The 22,171-nt window shown below is 39.5% G+C and overlaps 1 protein-coding gene and 1 long non-coding RNA gene across 3 annotated transcripts; one reads left to right on the top strand and one right to left on the bottom strand.

Moving 5' to 3' along the window:
• The first annotated feature begins 2,710 nt into the window (after window positions 1-2,710).
• Window positions 2,711-4,688, top strand: LOC134800035 (uncharacterized). The gene is made up of 2 exons (XR_010145500.1): window positions 2,711-3,846; window positions 4,516-4,688. It is a non-coding gene; the product is annotated as an uncharacterized LOC134800035 (long non-coding RNA).
• A 2,246-nt stretch (window positions 4,689-6,934) lies between these two features.
• On the bottom strand, window positions 6,935-20,264 carry LOC134800033 (dentin sialophosphoprotein). Of its 2 annotated transcripts, XM_063772475.1 has the most exons (8): window positions 20,183-20,264; window positions 19,132-19,291; window positions 12,668-12,907; window positions 10,681-11,181; window positions 10,360-10,425; window positions 9,066-9,209; window positions 8,512-8,571; window positions 7,021-8,074 (listed from the first exon to the last, which is right to left on the bottom strand). In XM_063772475.1, the coding sequence occupies exons 2-8, from the start codon at window positions 19,273-19,275 to the stop codon at window positions 7,934-7,936; spliced, it is 1,296 nt and encodes a 431-aa protein (XP_063628545.1). In that variant the 5' UTR covers window positions 19,276-19,291; window positions 20,183-20,264; the 3' UTR covers window positions 7,021-7,933. The 2 variants fall into 2 exon arrangements, with proteins under 2 accessions (XP_063628546.1, XP_063628545.1); XM_063772476.1 differs by lacking the exons at window positions 19,132-19,291; window positions 20,183-20,264 and adding an exon at window positions 18,954-19,080 and having other exon boundaries at window positions 6,935-8,074.
• Between the last annotated feature and the right edge of the window lie 1,907 nt (window positions 20,265-22,171).

Here is a 22,171-nt window from a genome sequence, read left to right as displayed (position 1 = left end):
GCTTGTAGAGGCAGGACGTGTGTCGGTCGGCTCCGCACATTTTCAACGGCGACGACGAGGTTTTTTATCATTGTGTGCGGCGGGCGCCGTGTAAAACGCTATACTGTGTGCGTGTAAACCGCAACGAGAGACTTTGATCCTAGCACTGTTTTTATAGTATTATAATTTATAATGGTACAGTTTAATAAACTACCGGACAGGATTAAAAATATTTGAAACGACCTGACATTCTATATGTATTTATTTGACTCAAGATAGTACTCAGGGTCTGATGATGGAGCCGGAAGGTAGTCACCGGTACCAATCAACCATGCAACTAAACCACTTCGTGTTTAGGCTCGTTTTATTCATCTCAACAAGATCTTTGACACAAGATAGTACTCAGGGTCTGATGATGGAGCCGGAAGGTGGTCACCGGTACCAATCAACCATGCAACTAAACCACTTCGTGTTTGGGCTCGTTTGATTCGGCTCAACAAGATCTTTGACTTAAGATAGTACTCAGGGTCTGATGATGGAGCCGGAAGGTGGTCACCAGTACCAATCAACAATGCAACCAAACCACTTCGTGTTTAGGCTCGTTTTATTCGTCTCAACAAGATCTTTGACTTAAGATAGTACTCAGGGTCTGATGATGGAGCCGGAAGGTGGTCACCGGTACCAGTCAACCATGCAACTAAAGCACTTCGTGTTTAGGCTCGTTTGATTCGTCTCAACAAGACCTTGGACACAAGATAGTACTCAGGATCTGATGATGGAGCTGGAAGGTGGCCACGGGTACCAGTCTACCATGTAACTAAACAACTTCGTGTTTGGGCTCGTTTGATTCGTCTCAACAAGATCTTTGACACAAGACAGTACTCAGGGTCTGATGATGGAGCTGGAAGGTACCATTACCAATCAACCATGCAACTAAACCACATCGTGTTTAGGATCGTTTGATTCATCTCAACAAGATCTTTGACACTAGGTGATACTCAGAGTCTGATGATGGAGCTGGAAGGTGGTCACCGGTACCAATCAACCATACAACTAAACCACTTCGTGTTTGGCTTCGTTCGATTCGTCGCAACAAGATCTTTGACACAAGTTAGTACTCAGGGTCTGATGATGGAGCTGGACTGTGGCCACGGGTACCAGTCTACCATGTAACTGAACCACTTCGTGTTTGGGCTCGTTTGATTTGTCGCAACAAGATCTTTGACACAAGGTAGTACTGAGGGTCTGATGATGGATCCGGAAGGTGGTCACCGGTACCAATCAACCATGCAACTAAACCACTTCGTGTTTGGCTTCGTTCGATTCGTCGCAACAAGATCTTTGACACAAGTTAGTACTCAGGGTCTGATGATGGAGCTGGACTGTGGCCACGGGTACCAGTCTACCATGTAACTGAACCACTTCGTGTTTGGGCTCGTTTGATTCGTAGCAATAAGATGTTTGACACAAGATACTACTCAGGGTGTGATGATGGAGCTGATGATGATAGACAGGTACCCGTCGCCACCTTCGCGCTCCATCATCAGACCCTGAGTACTACCTTGTGTCAAAGATCTTGTTGAGATGAATAAAACGTGCCTAAACACGAAGTGGTTTAGTTGCCTGGTTGATTGGTACCGGTGACCACCTTCCGGCTCCAACATCAGACCCTGAGTACTATCTTGTGTCAAAGATCTTGTTGAAACGAATAAAACGAGCCTAAACACGAAGTGGTTTAGTTGCATGGTTGATTGGTACCGGTGACCACCTTCCAGCTCCATCATCAGACTCTGAGTATCACCTAGTGTCAAAGATCTTGTTGAGACGAATCAAACGATCCTAAACACGATGTGGTTTAGTTGCATGGTTGATTGGTAATGGTACCTTCCAGCTCCATCATCAGACCCTGAGTACTGTCTTGTGTCAAAGATCTTGTAGAGACGAATCAAACGAGCCCAAACACGAAGTTGTTTAGTTACATGATAGACTGGTACCCGTGGCCACCTTCCAGCTCCATCATCAGACCCTGTGTATCTTCAGTGTCAAAGATCTTGTTGAGACGAATCAAACGAGCCTAATCATGTTACTACATGGTTGATTGGTATCCGTGACCACCTTAATCATCATCAGATCCTCAGTACCAGTTCGTTTTTAAACCCTCGTTGATACAAACTTTACAACCTATAGGTACCAAATGCAATGACGAAACATGTAAATGAGCGAGTAGGTACCTATAATTTCTTTCGAGTAATATACCTTCATAAGTACGAGTATGGGGCTATTCATAAATTACGTCGTTTCAAATGGGAAGAGTGGGGGGGGGGGGTCTGGACATCGGATGATGGTAACATGACGTAGGAGGAAACAGATTCATCCGAAGCTTGATTTTTGGATGATTTGAGGGGTGGGTGGGGTTGGGTCAAAAATCGTCAAAAATAGATGACGTAATTTATGAACAGCCCCTATGTACATTTGCACTGCATTTAGTATTTTCGTACTTACCAAATAACAGTTTTAAAACTTTAAAAGTTAAGTACAGTTAGTGTTGTTATGGTTGATTTCAATATGCTTCGCGAAGGATCAAGAATGTTTAATCCATCATTGTAGTGCGAGTGTGGTAGAAGGGATCGGCATACTGAGCTCGCACGGCCTGCCGCAGCGCGTAAAATACCTAAACTCGCTCAACGCCGAAATGTAATAGCGCTCTTAACTAAATGGCTAAAAACTAAAACCTACAACGATATAGAAAACCTAATTCAAAATAAGTATATATAAGCACACACACACACGCGCGCGCTCACACACACACACACACACACACACACACACACACACACACACACACACACACACACACACACACACACACACACACACACACACACACACACACACACACACACACACACACACACAACACACACACACACACGCACACATCTCTTTTATATTAAGTACCCTATACCACATTAAATTTATATTAATATAATATAAGGAGTAGTTAATAGTTATATTAATGCTAGCATTTGTAAATTTTTTGTAATAAGTAATAAGTCATATTTTGTAATTTTTGTAAAAAATGTATACTTATTGTAAACTAACCGCGTGGAAGAGCGGTGTTCTCTTAGCACAAGTGTCTTCTCACTTTAAAAAGAGACACCAGTGCAGCTACTGTAATTTGCTTTTCAAGCTACTGAATAAAATATTTTTATTTTATTTTATTTATTTTATAGGTATCATACTTTATATCAGTCTAAAGAAAGGAGCACGAATAATTTCGTATATTTACCCGCCTGATCATCTCTATAGCACTAACACCAATAATCTCTAGGTCGCCCGTCATCCGGTCAAGCTCGCCGGATTTCGTAGATCTGCGAACTCGACTCCACACTCGCGTCCGCGGCTTCGCGCCGCGATTCGCGCACGAGTGTGGAGATGGCTTTGCCTCTAATTTTCTAGAGATATGCAATCTTTGAAAGGCTAGGCGTCTTATGGGCGTCCGCTAGCTGGCCGGAGCCGGAGCGGGCGCACGCACGAAATTGCCATTGTAGGTAAACTTCGTCGCACCAGAGAACCAACAGCTACAACTATGCTAATAACAACATAAATAGTGATACAGAGCCATTTATAGGATCTCACATTTGTTCTATGTAATTTTTCGTTAACCCCCAATCCGTTCAATCGCGCCAGGTAGCGGACGCCCTAAACATTGACATGTTTCAGAGCATCTCACCGGGTAACACGATGACCGAGCTTGCAAGCAAGTCGCTCGAATATGTTAGTAAGGAATCTAACGAAGTGGCGCTTCAACCCAGCGATGTCGCCGGCGCAGTGCTATATGCGCTTTCTACGCCGCCTAACGTTAATGTACGGTACAATACTACATATACAGAGTGGCTAAAAAATAACTACATTCCCGTTGCGAGGGAGGTTTTGGGATTATACTGAGCAATTATTACTATGGGATCAACCCGGAAATCACGAATAAAAAATTTGGCTGTTTCTTACATTTTGGCTGGTTCATTTTCTACCGGAGGGTAAATATTTTTTTTCGCGATATGAGGTTAGTCCCATAGTAAAAGTTGCTCAGTATAATCCCAAAACCTTCTTGGCAACGGGTATGCAGTTATTTTGAGCCACCGTGTATAGAGTCTGGGCGGAAAAAGAAGAGTCGTGGAATGTATGGGGCCCATACATTCCACGAGTCTTCGCTTTCCGAGCAGACTCTACCCACTTATTCATGAAACTTAGCATACCTTTGTTAAATTTTGTGTCTTTCTAACAAACACAAAGGTCAAAATGACAGAGAGGGACAAACGATTATCAACGGCTAGTTAGAGTTGAATAAAGCCAATAGAGTATAAGACACTTACTGCTGTATGTCTCAAGCATGTTGCTAACGAACAATATAAAGTGGCGCTACAGCATAATATATGTCCTTAGATGCAACGTTCATTCATTTGTATTTTCAAAACGGTGAACTTTTCCCTTTTATAAAACTACATAGGTATTGCAAAATTTTATGCTTTCTTGCAGATCAACGAATTAACCATCACCTCGGTAGGAGAGAAGCGACTATAAAAATCAGCGTTATGGCTTCCCGTGGCATTATGCTGAGTGGGGATCCTGTTTAGCATCTAAGTAGTTTGTGTAATTTGTATTGTATGTTATTCTATACCCAGATGTTAAATAAATGTATTTCTTCTTCTTTTACAAGCTTTTATTTAGTTTCACCTGACCGTTGTCTGTCTGTAATCAAATCTTGCAAGTTAAATTTGATCCACTTCTCGGTTTCCGATTGAACTGAAATTTTGCATGCATGTATAAATCGGATGACAATGCAATATTATGGTACCATCGAGCTGATCTAATGATGGAGACAGGAGGTGGCCATAGGAACTCTGTGATGAAACAGCGCAACCTAATTGTGTTAGGGGTTTTTAGAATTGTCTCGATGAGTATTAGTTGTCTGTCGTAAGAAAAGTACAGTCAACGATAAAAGCTTGTACCTTGTAAAATGAATTTTTTGCCAAAAACTTATTTCTTCTTCTTCTTAAAAAGACACTATCATCTGGCACGTACTATACATAGTTACATACTAAGCGAATATAGCATATATATAACTATTGAGTGAACTCTAATGCCTATTAATAATAGGCACAATAGCTGGTAACTACAGCTACCAAAACTAACCGGGACAACTATATGGCCTCAGTGGAGAGCGTGCAGCGTATCGTCGAGTTACCAAGTGATTTGAGCAGCGTGCATTTGAGGCCGCTTACAATGTTTTGAATGTTTGCATTTAAGAAAATGTGACATGTTGTGACAGGAGTGGAGTCACAAATTTTGTGACGTCACTTTCATTTGTTTAATTCGCTGTACAGTTAAATAACAAGTTTTTGGAACAATAATCATTTTAATTCGTCTAATTTTCTTTCCTAATATCAGTTTTGATTTATATAGTTACTAATATTTTTTCTTTCAAAAAGTTTTTGATAAAATATGAATAATAGGTACAACCAGTAGGTTAAGTAAGTATACTTAATTCGATTTGCCGATTTCGTTGAAAAAATGTGACGTCACACCAGGGGTGGGGAGGGGTTTGCCAAATGTGACCAAGTGTGACAATGAGGGGGGAGGGGTCATGGATGACCCCCGAGAGGCAGCCTCGGGTGCCTCAGCTCAGCCCTATAAGGTTGAGGGAACCGCTCGACCCGAGGCTGCCTCTAATCACTCTAGTGGATACGCGGCTGACGTCGCACCTCTCACCCCACTGGTCGGCCCGCTCGAGCGTCTACTCACTAATTAAACACAATTTTCTAGCACGTAATATATTAAACGAATATGGCACTTATGATTATTGAGTTATGGCGTTGGAAGAGCTGGATGAGCCGAGGGCGATGACGCTGGTGCCGAACTGCAGGATGGCGCGGAGGATGTCCATCTTCAGGGTCCAGATGGGGGAGGAACCGCTGTTGGAAGGCTGCTGCTGCGGCGGCTGCGTCTGTGGGTGCATATTTGAAGGTTAGGTAGGGAAGGATAATATAGTTCTTTTTCACATCACCTATTTGGGCGTTTTCGGAAAAAATGGTACCATTGTTTTTTCGAAAAACCAAAATTTTGGGTTATTTAGACTCAGAATCACGAGTACTATTCAATGAGACAAAGAAAAAAAGTGTCCCCAGTTTTTCATACAAATTTTGGGTGTCAGTTTTGTAACGGTCCATACAAAATATACTTATGTGAAAATGCGTTACAAAACTGTAGAAATAACCCAATAGTTGATGGATTTTCGAAAAAAGTACACTTATAAGTGAAAATGCCCATTTAGATACAGGCTTTTTCTTCCTTGCTAGGAGGGATCAAAGTGGCACTTTTCTTTTCTGTTAAGGGTATTCCGTCAACCAAAAACGCCACTTTTGACACTGACAGATCGGTATCGTACCGCAGTACTCTCTTAGAATCATTTTTCGAATTGGGCCGTTAGTCTTGAAAGGCTTTTAACCATTCTTTAGTCAACACCCGGCAATCCATCTCTAGCTATCAACTACCGATCATCGTCATCATTACGAAAGCCATTTTTTAAAAGAAGAAGATGAAGACTGTGATCGAGTCCGTCTAAGCTAACTTTGCATCGATTTCAATAAAACAAAGTGAGGAAGTGTCATTATAACTATCACCTTTTCATAGAAATTTGACATTAACGATGACATGGCCACACTTTGTCATTGCTAATGTCATGCAAAGTTATTTTGGTCCGACGATATCCTGCTTTATATAACGAAATCTGGTGCAATGGTATTTGAAGGAGATTGGATATTTCTAAATGAAACAGTTAAATATACGCAGTATTTTATTTACACCTAGATTCTTGTTATTAATATTAACTATCACATGGAATACAATTATTATAAATAAGAGCATTATGTACAGTCTTATTTTTTTATCACTGTCATCACTTTTGCTTTGCAGGCCTCCGCCGTCATATAGCGGTCGACTCCATACAAAATACTACTCCATCCATATTTACATAGCCGTATTATTTTGTATGGATACGGCCGCTATATGACGGCACCTAACAAAACTTAATTTTTGTTAGGAAAACATAGCTTTATTGACGCAAGTACGTATAGTATATAAATTTTGAGACCTGTCTTTTCTATATATTTTGTAGCAACCTTTTTTGACATATATGTAGGTATTGAAATGAAGGGTCCCAAAATTTACTTCTACAAGGTGATTAGAGAGAAAAAGAGATTTGAGAGTAAGCGTCTATTTGAGCTGAGTGGTGCGAGGGTACGCATGCAGGATGCGCTCCCATTAGGTTCCATTAGCATTCCTATTTCTAACTCTTTCTCTCTCTGTCTCTCTAGAAGTTTCTGTGTATAATTTATGTGTATCTGAATAAACTGTTTTTTGTCTTCTTCTAATCCTGTGCGTTTCGACAAACCAGGTTTGTCAAGCATCAACTCCCGAAGTGCTAAAAATGTTAATTAAGATTTTTTTCTCTTCTATAAATTTCACTTGCGAACGCTAGTCTTTTGTTACTCTAAGAATGCTTAAAGCCATGGAATACCTTCAGACAACAAAATGCTTAGCTACACTCTGTATCTTCAGGTATTTAAATAAAAGTAAACATACAATTTGTACATTTTCGGGTAGTTATAACATTTATTGGTTAACTAACCAACCAAATACGAAAGCGCCTGGATCTGTCACTGAATGCTTTAACCTACATTATTTGATCATGTAATGTTTTCATCTGCCCTCAACTGGCTCAAGGAGCCATTTGAGGGTAGATTTTATTTACTTTTATTTAAATACAGGCCTAAAGATACAAACTATAGCGTTTGTAAGCTACACTGCTGGAATGGGGTTGGGCCAACGCCATTGGGATGCTCCTACAGTCATAGTCTGTTTTCGGAAATAATGACCGGCGAGACCAGAATCCAGATCACCATTTGGAGCTTCCAGCCGAGCTGGTTTTGGACATGTCTGCTGAGAGCCCCATGAGCAGGCTCGCTATGAACCCGGCGGAGTCCTTCGGGCCCTGCGGCTCCCCGCTCTCGTCTGAGGCGCCCTCGGGGGCCTCGCCCTGAAACATCTTTCATTTTAAACACACAAAAGTAAAAGTGATAAAGTAATATTAGCTAGTCGATAGCTATCTCCCGTTCTTGCAGGATCGCTAGCAGGAGACGGTGAGCTAGTGTTGTGAGTTAGGCCTCGGCAGAGATTTAGGCCTCGGCAGAGATTTAAGCCTCGACAGAGAAGACTCGAGTAATTTGCTTTTTTACTAGGTACTACATAAGACTTGCTTTCGCTGTGAAGTCCCTGGTCTTCAAGACCGAAGCTTACTCACAATACTGCCGTGGTTATATAGGTTTTTATAAATATTAAACAAAGGACATTAAATTGGTTTTTCTCAAAACCAGTCAAGTAGCAAGTAATATGTGGCAGGAGTTTGGTAATGTTCCACTTATAAAATGTTGCAAAACTGATGTCGATTAATTAGGTTATTCCTAATTGACTTACCGCACTAGTTCCGGTAATTAGTTTAGATAAGAACTTTCCAAAGAATGCTCCGTTATTTTTCTGTAACAAATTAACTGATATGAGAAGAAAGATAAAAGCATAGGTAAAAAATATTTATATTTATATGTGTAGGTACCACATACAGAGAGGTCAACTAAAACCAAAGGAGACTATCCATCTTGCTAATCATTAGAATTATTAGATTCTGTTTTAGGTTTTTTTTACAATCTTACACAAATTGACGTAGTTAAATAATAGATACATGTAGATAAATATTTAAATACATAGAAAACATCCATAAGTCAGGAACTACTTGTGATAAACACACAAATAAATGGCCTTGCTAGGATTCGAACCCGGGACCTCCTGCTTCGTAGGCAGGATCACTACCAACTAGGCTAGGAGGCCGTCATTATAACCGACTAATTAAGTGGAACGAATTCAATCGATCGACCAAATGCAGCAATGTGTCAGAATTCGTGTACAACTTATTGCATGATCTATAGAGCCCTTTATAGATTTGACTAAAGTATAATATAAAACATAATACATACCGCGCCACCTCCAGTGATAGTTTCCAGAGACGTCAAAAGATACTGCGCTATTATGGTGCCCGGGTTCTCTTCGCCCTCTGATAAAAGGCCCGCGAACAGTCCTATCCCGGACGCTATGAGACTGTTCAGATCTATACCATCACCCTGAAATCATACGACGTAAGCAAAGATATATTCATTGTAGAAGACATGTAACATCTGTTGACAGCATCTATGCATCCCGAATGTCAAACATATGGCAGAGACTATTTCTCAGTGGAACCGCTCACTAAGCACCATAATGGGCTGGCTGAGATGTAGGATCAGTATCGCCGTTATACGCGCCACCAGCATGTGCATCCGAGGCACACGCCACCGCTTTGAGTCCACTGCCAGGTGGGTTGGGTTCGACGACGGTGCCGCCCTTCCACACATCGATTGAAACCCCTTTTCTACCCTAAATTTTTCATTGTATATTTGCCTATGTATTATTTATTATACTTATATTAAATTTGTAGAAGAGATGTAATGTAAATTTTAAGTAAGTAATATTCGTAAGTTTAACACAAACGGCACCAAGAATTAGTCATATAATTAATACACTCAAGAAATATCTCTCTCTGCACCAATTGTAGGTATCTCTATAATAATTGTAGGTAGGCATTAAGTCCGCCATTTGTACATTATTGTATTATTTTGCGCAATAAAGTTTAAATAAATAAATATAAGAGAAAACTTTCACTATTTTTGATATTTCACCGATACCTGTAAAATTTCTACCACTTTGAGCATTAAATGTCTTATTCGTCTTTTATGTTTTTGACGTGTTTAATGCAAGAGACTGTAATTGATTTCAACATAATTAACAAACTATGTTTATACTCCAATCATGGGCAGTATGGCGCCTTTTATTTTTTTATAACAAACAGAGCTTAATGAAACGTCAATCATATATATGGTGAAACATTGCCAATGTTTAAAATTTGATGTAAAATTATCCACAGGATTCAATTATTTCACAGGATTTGTGGTTTACGTCTCATTATTGGTGACACGTCGATTACAGGGGTGTTTACTAGAGTCAGACCAAGAAAAGTCTGCAGCGGATTTGATAGCCCACGCAGTGCAAGTGTTATTTTAAACGTCAAACTTCTATGAAATTATGACGTATAAATAACACTTGCACTGTGTGGGCTATCAAATCCGCTGCAGACTTTTCTTCGTCCGACTTTATAACAGATATATGGCTATAATTTTTAAATGTTCGCGTTCGCGTGTCCAGTATATAAAAATAAAATATTCAGACATCACTTACACTCAAATTTACCACAATACCACTGATTGTCGCCAGTAAAGAACCCAGATCTGACTCGCCGTTATCCTGAAAGCAAAAAATAATCAGTATTAAACAAATTAAAACATCAGTTTGCGAATCCAATTGCGCATAAATGCAGGTAGAGATTATCGTATTCGTCAATCCAGAAAGCCATGCCGAAAATAGCGACACTGAACATGGATCATTATATGCAGCAGACATTACACCCGTACAAAGTTACAGGTACCTATATGCTAGATCTAGACTAAAGAGTTGAGCCTTGAAGCGTAGTCAGAATTCAAAAAGAAATGTTTTACTTACGCCGCTCGACCCAGCCAGTATTCCCAAAATACCGCCGCCTTGTCCATCCCCACCCCCCGGCGGCTCATCATCATCATAATCAGAGTCGTTATCGCCATTACTATTATCTCCATTCCCATCGGACGCCGGCTTAGAATCCTCATCCTGCTGAGACGCATTATTGTCCCCATTATCATCATCGTCATCATCCTCTAAACTTTCTCCAGCATCATTTTCGTCAGATTCGTTGCTTTCATCAGAATCATGTTCGTCAGATTTCTCCTGACTTTTCTTACGCTCATCTGATTCTTTCGTTTCTGATACATTGCTATCGCTGTTTGAACCATTCTCATCGCTTTCTTGCCTTTGGAAAGGAGGTGGTCTCAAGTCGAACGTGTCGTCAATGTCAATTTCATTATCAAAGATTCCTTGTCTTCGTATTAATTTGTTTTGAGGTAGGAGGAATGGTTGCGGGTACCGTCTTATATACTCTCGAAGCATACGGCGAAGTATTCTCTGAAACTGTTGAGATTTATTTTCTCAGATCAAAGCTTGGAATATGGGTGGTATAAGTAGCGGATTATATTGTGTGAAAAGCAAAGTGTAAAGGTTAAAAATAACTTACCTTGTATTCAAGATTAAATACGTGCAAATTATAAATTGTGCAACACACGTTTAAATACACGTTTTAGGTGTTTTAAAACATATTTTATATTCTGAGTAAGGCAAAAAAAACCCTTAAAAAGTTAAACCAATAATTAAATGAAAACCTATTACAGAGTGTAACAAAATTAGTGGTGGTCCTTTCAAAGGCAAAATCTTTATCATATTCTGATTAGGAACGAAAGTTTTTTCTATTTCTTTGTTACACCTTGTATGTTCAACTTTACAGACAGTTCGTCGCCGACTAGATTGAGGGTTAATTTAAGTATCTGCTTGTCCTCAAACGAGACCCCTTAACAAACAGAGCACTTATTATGTAAAATCAAAAAATGCCAAGTCCATTGCAACTTGCAACCATTGCAACAGAAGTGTTCGTCATGACCGAGACATTTTAGCTCAACCAAGCGAGACCAATGTCAACGGGAAGTGTATCAACGCCACAACTACATTTAAGTGCATCAGTGACGGTGCAACATTACTACGAATCGTGCATTCACCCTAAACGTATGCCTATAACCATGCAGATTATTTCAAAAGAGCTGGCTTATGCCAGGTTTGTAAGGTAAACGTACTGTTGCTCGTCGCGGTCCCAGTACATGTCATCTTGAAACTTAAGTCATTGTCAATAGAGGTGACAGCAAGGTGTCATCTATTGGGCATTAGCATGTCGAGCACTATATAGTACGTTTACCTTACTCCTTTGTAATTAATTTGATTTACAAGCTCTCAAGGAAACTAGACAGTCTTCTCTAGCCGCCTACACATTAAAACTTGCCAAGCCAAGACTATTGCATATTTGATTTGACAAAAAAAGTTTCAAAATAGGGTTTAGCATGTCCAACATGCTAAACCTTATCTGGTCTTCGAAGATTTTTTTGAATTTTAGCGCATGCACGGAGCGGGTGAGCGAGAACCGTTTCGGTGCGGATGGCACGACAGGCGTGTCATCAATGTTTTTAACGTGTGGTATATGACACGACAGGCGTGCCATCATATTCTATGGCATAAAAGGCACGCCTGTCGTGTCATGAAATAATAGTTCGCCGCCACAGCCAAAAGTTTTCGAAAATGGAAGACGCAACGAACCGGTTAACAATAAATTGTATGAGCAACGCTAACTGGCGCGGACGCGCGCGACGCGTTTTGCACGCTATTGGGTTTTGCTCGCGGGTACGGGTAACCCGCTGGCGTGCACCCGCTCCATGCACCAGCGCAAAACGGCGGAGGGCCTTAACACAATATTTAAGTACCATTGTTCACACTGTTGATTGACAATTCGTAAACCTTATTACATAAACACATAAGATCCACCTATGGTCAATTTAGCGTTAGTGTAAGTACTCACGTTAGCACCTCCAGAAGACGGGAACAGCCCATTCACCAAATTCAACAAACTGATGATGTTGCTCCCACCGCCGCCTGTCGACGAGGTCTGCATCTCAGGGAAATCATCATCATCGTCATCAAAGGACTCTGCCGCTTGGAACTCTTTCCGTTTGTCTTCGTAAGAGTTCGTGACGGGTGGGAGGGTGACTGCCGGGTTGATGGGCCCCACTGAAGCCTCATCTACTGAGGTATCTGTGCTCTGGAACGAAACAGACTTTACGTGAAGTGGCATTAAAATTACTATATGCAGATACAAATAAATATGGAATCTCGGGCACTGAAGAAGAGATTTGGTGGATTTAATACAAAGCTGAAAATTTGTAGGTAATGATTAAGTATATATAAGGTACGACATGCCCAAGACACCTAAAACGACAGGAAATCTTGACATTGTTTTTCTAGGGCGTTTATTACTCGTAATTACTAAAGAAACAAGAAGCTAATTACTAACTAATTAGACACCAATTTGGACACTAATTAATTTTATTGGTTATTAGTAGACCAGGTATTTAATGTCATTTAACACCTGCAATGTCCCAAACTTTGCTATAATCTTTCAGGTACACAAACTGGTTAAATAGAGCTGATTGTGTCTATTTACCCATACAACCATTTCCAGTCGCCGTTACGACGCGGTGTTGACACATCTTGTGTCGACACCGTCTGTTTCGGTCACAATTCCAGTCGCAGAGTCGTCGCCGTGTCGACACAGTTACCAGAAATGGGGAAGGGTCGACACATGACACAAAGTGACATAAAGTGTGGTCGCCGTGTGCACACATTGTTTCGGGTTTGCGACTAGTTTATGCCAAAATCATTCGTTCATTCGTTCATTTTGTTCCTGTCAAATGGAAACTGTCAGATGGAAAAATACTTAAATAAAAATAAGTGACATTAATACGCCATCTCTAAAACGGATTACAAGACGTAATTATATATTGTTTGCATTTATATTACAATAGGACTTAAATTATTATGGGGAATTAAACTGCTCGAGTGATTTGATAAACTAAGTGTAATATAATCAACGCGCCACCACATTGTTTTAGTTTAGCCGGAAATGAAATTGTTTACTTCTCAGTGCCTGTGTTCATAACTATATTATTTGAAGCATTTTAGTACTTCGATGCGTATACTATACTTAAATAACAGAAATAACGCTTTACATACTACGAAACTTGTTAATAATGATGTATAAATATGGTTTAAGGCTGAGAAATATTGCAGTCACAAAGTAGTTGCAATGTTTCGACTTTGTGTCGACTCTGTGTTGACACATGACACGCGCTGTCAAAAGTAATAACAAAGTTACTGGTATGTTACTGGATTTGCAAAATGGCTCCTTGTGTTGATTTGTTTTCAGATATTCTCAAAGTGTAAAAATGCCGTGGTCAGAGATGGGCATTAATCGATTAACTGTTTATTCGACTAATTAATGGAATAAAAAAAGTTAATTCTCAAATTTTAATCGCGATTAGTTTAGTCGACCTAACATAGATTGAAATTGAATTAATCTGAATATTAATCGAATAAATTATCGATTAAATCTTGATTGAAAGTTGACAGGGGGCCATTTTTGTACGTAAAAATAATAGAAATGTCTTGCATGCAGATGGTAGCAAAACACTTTGTCATAAAAGTCGAGATGGGTGTCGATATATAGGTTTTAGGGAGTGGCGATTTAGAAAATAATGACCATTTTGGAATCCGAAATGGCGGCCATGCACTGTGTCATAAAAGTCGTCATGGATGTCGTTTTATACGTTTTAGGAGGCCCCAATTTTGAAAATGATGACCATTTTGGAATCCAAAATGGCGGCCATGCACTATGCCATAAAAGTCGTCATGGGTGTCGTTTTATAGGTTTTAGGGGGCGCAGATTTCGAAAATGATGACCATTTTGGATTCCAAGATGGCGGCCATGCACTATGTCATAAAAGTCGTCATGGATGTCGTTTTATAGGTTTTAGGGGGCCCCGATTTAGAAAATGATGACCATTTTGAAATCCAAAATGGCGGCCATGCACTATGTCATAAAAGTCGTCATGGGTGTCGTTTTATAGGTTTTGGGGGGCGCAGATTTAGAAAATGATAACCATTTTGGATTCCAAAATGGCGGCCATGCACTATGTCATAAAAGTCGTCATGGGTGTCATTTTATAGGTTTTAGGGGGCGCAGATTTCGAAAATGATGACCATTTTGGATTCCAAGATGGCGGCCATGCACTATGTCATAAAAGTCGTCATGGGTGTCGTTTTATAGGTTTTAGGGGGCGCAGATTTCGAAAATGATGACCATTTTGGATTCCAAGATGGCGGCCATGCACTATGTCATAAAAGTCGTCATGTATGTCGTTTTATAGGTTTTAGGGGGCCGCGCTTTCGAAAATGATGACCATTTTGGAATCCAAAATGGCGGCCATGCACTATGTCATAAAAGTCGTCATGGGTGTCGTTTTATAGGTTTTGGGGGGCGCAGATTTCGAAAATGATGACCATTTTGGATTCCAAGATGGCGGCCATGCACTATGTCATAAAAGTCGTCATGGGTGTCGTTTTATAGGTTTTAGGGGGCGCAGATTTCGAAAATGATGACCATTTTGGATTCCAAGATGGCGGCCATGCACTATGTCATAAAAGTCGTCATGTATGTCGTTTTATAGGTTTTAGGGGGCCGCGCTTTCGAAAATGATGACCATTTTGGAATCCAAAATGGCGGCCATGCACTATGTCATAAAAGTCGTCATGGGTGTCGTTTTATAGGTTTTGGGGGGCGCAGATTTCGAAAATGATGACCATTTTGGATTCCAAGATGGCGGCCATGCACTATGTCATAAAAGTCGTCATGGGTGTCGTTTTATAGGTTTTAGGGGGCGCAGATTTCGAAAATGATGACCATTTTGGATTCCAAGATGGCGGCCATGCACTATGTCATAAAAGTCGTCATGTATGTCGTTTTATAGGTTTTAGGGGGCCGCGCTTTCGAAAATGATGACCATTTTGGAATCCAAAATGGCGGCCATGCACTATGTCATAAAAGTCGTCATGGGTGTCGTTTTATAGGTTTTAGGGGGCGCAGATTTCGAAAATGATGACCATTTTGGATTCCAAGATGGCGGCCATGCACTATGTCATAAAAGTCGTCATGTATGTCGTTTTATAGGTTTTAGGGGGCCGCGCTTTCGAAAATGATGACCATTTTGGAATCCAAAATGGCGGCCATGCACTATGTCATAAAAGTCGTCATGGGTGTCGTTGTATAGGTTTTGGGGGGCGCAGATTTCGATAACGATAACATTTTCAATTTAAAAATGGCGGCAATGCACTATGTCATAAAAGTCGTCATGGATATCGTTTTATAGGTTTTAGGGGGCGCAGATTTCGAAAATGATGACTATTTTGGATTCCACTTTTATGACAAAATACGTAGCCGCCATCTTGGATTATAAAATGATCATCGTTTTCGAATTCTGCACTCCCTAAAACCTATAAATCGACATCCGTGACGACGCAAGTTATCTTTATTTTCAGATCTAACAAATTGCTACAGAATACAAAGGACAAAAAAAGAAGCGAGGAGGTAATGAAACAAGCAAAAATACAGATGATTCCTCGACGCAATTGGGTGATTCTTAAATTGTGTCCAGATTTTTTTTTGTCATAAAAGTTTTTATTTTTCACATATTACTCTCACAAGTTCCGTGACATTTCGACCTTGTAATTTTTTAAGTAAATGTTTTTGTTTATCTATGAGGATCTCACTAGAATAGTATAATCAAGGTATGTTTATATTTGATGAATGAAATAGTAACGCAAAAAAAAAATATATTTGTGTCTTATATTCCTGCCGAAGACTTTTATTTTACCTTTTCCTTCTACACAAGTTTGGCCAAGTAATAAGAATTTAGGGCTCTCAATTTTATTTTGACTTCTACCACAGTAAAGCTACGAGGCCATGTTTGGTATCGTTTTCGTATAAATTCGCAGTACCAAATTTAGTTAAGGTATCACATTGACACCATTCCGAAGTAAAAACATATAAACTTATTAAAATACTTTTTTTAAACTCCTCTTCACGCCTAAACTGCTGAACAGTTTTAATTTAAATTTGGTACACATATATTTTGAGTCCCGAGACAGGATATAATAAGTTATCTCAAAAATCATCCTTTAAAGGTGTGAAATGAGGTGTAGGGGGGAATTCAGAATTGACTTCTTGAAGTTAATACTGTTTAAGTTTAGGTTTGAAGTCATGTTTTTTCATCATTTTTAACTAAATCAAAGATGTAGACCATCCCAAATTTCATATAAATCGGTTCAGCGGTTATTGATTTCCCGTACAAATTTCCACGCCACTTTTCACACCTTCAAAAGATGATTTTGGTTATAAGATCTATCCTATGTCCTGTTCCGGGACGCAAACTATTTCTATACCAAATTTCAACGAAATCGGTTCAGCGGTTAAGCGTCAAGAAGAGTTTCAAAAAAACCGGCCAAGTGCGAGTCGGACTCGCGTATTAAGGGTTCCGTACATTAAGTCCGACTCGCGTTTGACTGCACATTTCTAATAGGTTTTCCTGTCATCTATAGGTAAAGAACTATTTTGTGTATTCAGACGGACATACATACAGACGCACGAGTGATCCTATAAGGGTTCCGTTTTTTCCTTTTGAGGTACGGAACCCTAAAAAGATTTATTTTTATTTTGTGGAATGGTGTCAATGTGATATCTTAAATGGATTCAGCACCCCAGATTTATACGAAAACGATACCAAACACGGCCTAGCACCTTCACTGATATAGATATATCAAGATAAAATTGAGAGCCCTAAATAAACTTTCAAGAGCGGATATCTCAAAAACTATTCAACATATCGAAAAAATTGATTGAATAAACTTGTAACAAATTAAATTGACTTTCATTTTGTATAAGTGGCCATGTCGCTGAGATGCATAGTTTCCGAGATATAATCGAAAAACGGGAAAATGGGACCTTCAAAGCCCCCTCTCTCCCCCCCGCTCAAGGGCTACGGCCGGGGACTTTTGATATGTTCACCTCCTAACTTGTCAAACCGAGTTACGGAGTCAAAAATTGTGTTCCGAGCATTTCCCTCTACAACTTTTGGAGCATTCGTTGCCTGACCTAAGTAGCTTATTGAATTTCTTTAAAAACTTTTCTGTAAAAGGTTGACGGGTGTTGGGTGTTTATATGGTTTCGGTCGATTATTATCATTTGCATTGCCCATGATGACTTACTAGAATTACGAGCACACGAGACACTAATAGTAGTTTGACAAACCTTGGTTTTCAAGAGGTATTTTATATTGACATTTGCTGTCACAAATTTGCTGTCAGATTTAGTCGCAAACCGCACGCAAAGTGCACACAAATGTGTCGACACCTTGTTACGGAAAAGTGTAGACACGGCGACGACACTTTGTTTCGAAACAATTCTAGACACATTGTGTGGACTCTGTTACGACACATCTGACATTTAGTTACCACTTTGTGATTCTGCGACTGGAATGGTTATATGGGTATGTAGGTACGTACGTAGTCTACAGCGGTATTGATATACGGGACAATTAAAAATACGGGACAAGTAAAAATACGGGACACGATACTTAAATACGGTGACAGTCCCATATATTACGGGACGTATGTCAACCCAGATCAGTAGCATATGCAGCATATGCTACTCACCACTCTACACAGGAACACGTACCTAATGCGTTCCTAAACACAAGCCAGTACGTCGATCCTTCTCTAATGTTGACCAAGCACTATAGGTATTCACCTGTTCATCTACAAATCTCTTTAGATCTCATCAGTTTTTCTTCAACGCAAAATGCTCCCCTCAGCAGACTCAACGCAAACACCTTTCTACATCTACTCACCATCAAGTCACTCGGCGAGTTCTCCCCAGAATCAAATCACAGTCATTTTATTCTCTCCTAAGTATTAAGCACGGTCACAGGAACGCACAAAGATGCCAAAAGACTCGCCGTGAACAAGCAAGCCATTGCTGATACTTATTACATATTCTAAATAACTAATACACTCACAAACAAATCGCTCCGCGAGATTTCATTATAATCAAACACATTGCCATTGCATCCTTTCCTTAGTCTTGGCACGTACTACCTACACAGGAACGCAAAAAGCGTTCTCCAGAAAACTCAGCGCGAACACATAAGAAATTGCTGGTACTTAATTATTCCATTGATAACATATTACTATTCTACCATCAAATCACTCCGCGAAATTTCATCTGAATTTCATGATTGTCATCGTATCGTCTCCTATGTCTTGGCACGTCCACAGGAACGCACAAAGCGTTCCCCAAAAGACTCAGCGCGAACACACAAGCCATTGCCAATACGTCTTCTATTGATAACATATTACTATTCTACTTCTACTCACCGTCAAATCACTCCGCGAATTTTCATCTGAATCCAGCTCATTGTCATCATATCCTCTCCTATGTCTTGGCACGTCCACAGGAACACACAAAGCGTTCCCCAAAAGACTCAGCGCGAACACACAAGCCAGTCGACCTCTCGCCATTGCTAACACTGCACAACTGATGACAACACACTCATTAATTTAATAAAATTAGCTTGCATTTGAAACTGGAATCTGGTAAGAATCTTCCATGCAATTACGGGACGGGTATTTTAAATTGTGTTACAACAGCGCGTAAGTGAAAGGCCTAGAATATTATTGTTTGAGTCATCCCAGATTAAAAGTAGGTATGTAAATATAATAAGTCTATAATGAACTAATTACGAACGAATTATTCCATTGTAGGTATTTGTAATGCTTTCTGCTTTGTTTTCTTTGCTCAGTTATTTTGAAGGTGAAATAGAGCTTTTTAGCGGCACAACCAGCCGCACGTAGTTTGTTTGTTCCATTGTAACGAGTTAATTTATTTTTAATAATTAATCGACCTTTAATTAATCGACCAGAATTTGCAATAAACTAGCCAATCTCACCTTCAAAAATGTACGAGAGTATGCCATAGATTCTAGAAAAATAGAAGCATAGTAAATTTAACCCGTTCCAAAATTGGTTAGCTACATTTAAAAATATAATTATTATTAAGTACATTAGTTATTATCTGAAGCATTTTTACTCTTTGGTCCATTTGGTGGCATTCGACAAGAATACGCCAACATCGATAAATACAAACCTTATTTTGGCAGCGTAGGTAGGTACCGTAATAATCTCAATAGCCAGAGAAGAAAATTTCAATACAAACGTATACCACGTTTGTATTGAAAAGCGGTCGTCAACTAAATATATCGAAACTAGCCAACCCTCTGTAACTACTGGCTAATCATATGCGTCACTAAAATTTGGCAATTTTGAATAATGTAATTTACCTATCACCTAGATAATTGAAATTGGGAGCTTTTTTATCGATGGAAATGGTTACCCAGACTACGTATTTTTTTTTAAACTATAAACTAACCTGTGTGACTAGATGCGGTGCTGGCGGATCGTCCGCGGTGATTGGTCCAGGCGACAGTGCATGGAATATCTTATAATGATTCTTAGTTCCTGCGGCGGCTACAGGGTGCTCTTAGGGTGACACGCGATATTAATTTCGAATTTTAAGAATTGCCAGTGATCGTTTTGGGGCATTCCATGAGCCCCTCATGAGTCCTCTGTCCCGTGCAAACGCATTTTATTTCTTACTTGCGACGCGTCCCGACTTCGCATGGGTTACACAATACATTTTTTAACGTTTCAAGTCGATGATTATTTACTGCAAATCTTCAAAAAATTTGCGTTAGCACAGGACAATTTTTTGTAGAATGTTCCTTTAAAACCTCAACATGAAAGTAGGTAATTATAAGTACCTAAGTTAATTTAGGTACGCATGTGTTATTTATATGCCATTGGATGTGGGTTATTTGGATAGATAAGGGATTAAGCAACAACGTGTAATATCAGAAACACTAGTAAGTACCTACTTTGTTTTTGTTGTGAAAAAACGTCATAAACAGTGATCGTACATTTTCCAGCATTTTTGGTGCACGAAGTGTTGTTAACGGAATTGGTATAAATAATTTCAACCCTAATGATTAATAAGCGTTAATTACGTTGATATTAAGCTTAATTTACCATTTCAGTTGAAATTATCTATACCAATTCCGTTAACACCACTCTGCTGCACCAAAAATGCTGGAAAATGTACGATCACTGGTCATAAACTGACTCAAAATATTATTTTCTTTTTTTAACAAAAATTGTTGGTGTTAGAGTTAGACGAAGAAAAGTCTGCAGCGATTTTGACAGCCCTCGCAGTGCCAGTGTTATTTTAAACGTCAAACTTCTATGAAATGATGACGTATAAATAACACCTGCACTGCGTGGGCTATCGAATCCACTGCAGACTTGTTTTGGTCCGACTCTATGTACCTATATAGTATTCGCCTATTGCTCAGCCAGCTTAAGAGCCTATCAACGTGCACACTAGCGCCACGGCTAAATAATCGTGATTATTTAAACTGGAAAATTTAACGAAATATATTGAAAAAAGGGGGTCGCTACGTACTGTAAAATCTTTATTTAATACATCAAACTAGTTTTTATGTTGCTGGTTTCAGCGATCTAGGATATCAAAACAAAAACGGCCGTTTTAACTTTGACCGCATAGATTGACGAATCCAACAACATAAAAACTAGTTTGATGTATTCAAAAGGTACTTAAATAGCGGCCCCCTTTTTTCAATATATTTCGTTAAATTTAAATAATTAAGATTATTAAGCTGTGGCGCTAGTGTGCACGTTGATGGGCTCCTAAACATCACCCTGTAGAGGGGGCGTGATGGCTGGAAGGCCTGGGTTGCGGCACTCGAGTTGCCAAACCAACGCGTCGCCGTTCCGCACATTATCGCGCTTCCTCGCGGTCACTTCCCGAGCTATGGTGCGTTTCCATCATACACCGTCATAAAATACTTACATACGTACGACTTTCGTACGTACGACTTTCGTACGTACGACTTACGTACGTTACGTAGAACTTTTAATTTTGCCCCTTAGAAAGTCCTTCTACGTAAGTATTTTAGAGCTAATTTTATTTATGCATTAGTTTTTATTTTCATACTTAATGACAAGTAATAGGTGTAAATAACAAAATATAAAGCCTTAAAGTAAAAATTACAAAATAAAATTTTAAATGCATTAGTTTTGTTTTTAGTAAACTGTATATCATTTAATTTGGTGTATAGGTAATATCTTTAAGTTAATATCTTTTCATCTTCTTACATGTTTTCGTTAAACGCATATCTTTAATCCTTTCATTTGAATGTAATTTTTTTTGTAGTGAGCCTTCCCACTGAACATTTTCACTAACTCACTAAGGAGGAGTTTTGGCCGATGGGTGTCAAGTTTCGGCGGTTCTGCGGCTGACTTCCTGACACTCCAGGGTTGCGAAACGCATCGTAGCCATAAT

The sequence above is a fragment of the Cydia splendana genome, chromosome 19 (genome assembly GCF_910591565.1).
Source record: "Cydia splendana chromosome 19, ilCydSple1.2, whole genome shotgun sequence".
Lineage (NCBI taxonomy): Eukaryota > Metazoa > Arthropoda > Insecta > Lepidoptera > Tortricidae > Cydia > Cydia splendana.
The sequence above is the reverse complement of the archived record's forward strand: the minus strand, read 5'-3'. Positions and strand labels throughout refer to the sequence as shown.

Excerpts from the sequence above, each read along its gene's own strand:
- LOC134800033 (XM_063772475.1), bottom strand. The coding sequence starts at position 19,275 with ATGGCGAGAGGTCGACTGGCTTGTGTGTTCGCGCTGAGTCTTTTGGGG. Across the intron at positions 9,210-10,359 it reads GTATTGTGGTAAATTTGAGT|GGTGATGGTATAGATCTGAA; the intron begins GTAAGTGATGTC and ends GTATGATTTCAG. Across the intron at positions 8,572-9,065 it reads CTATCACTGGAGGTGGCGCG|AAAAATAACGGAGCATTCTT; the intron begins GTATGTATTATG and ends AATTTGTTACAG.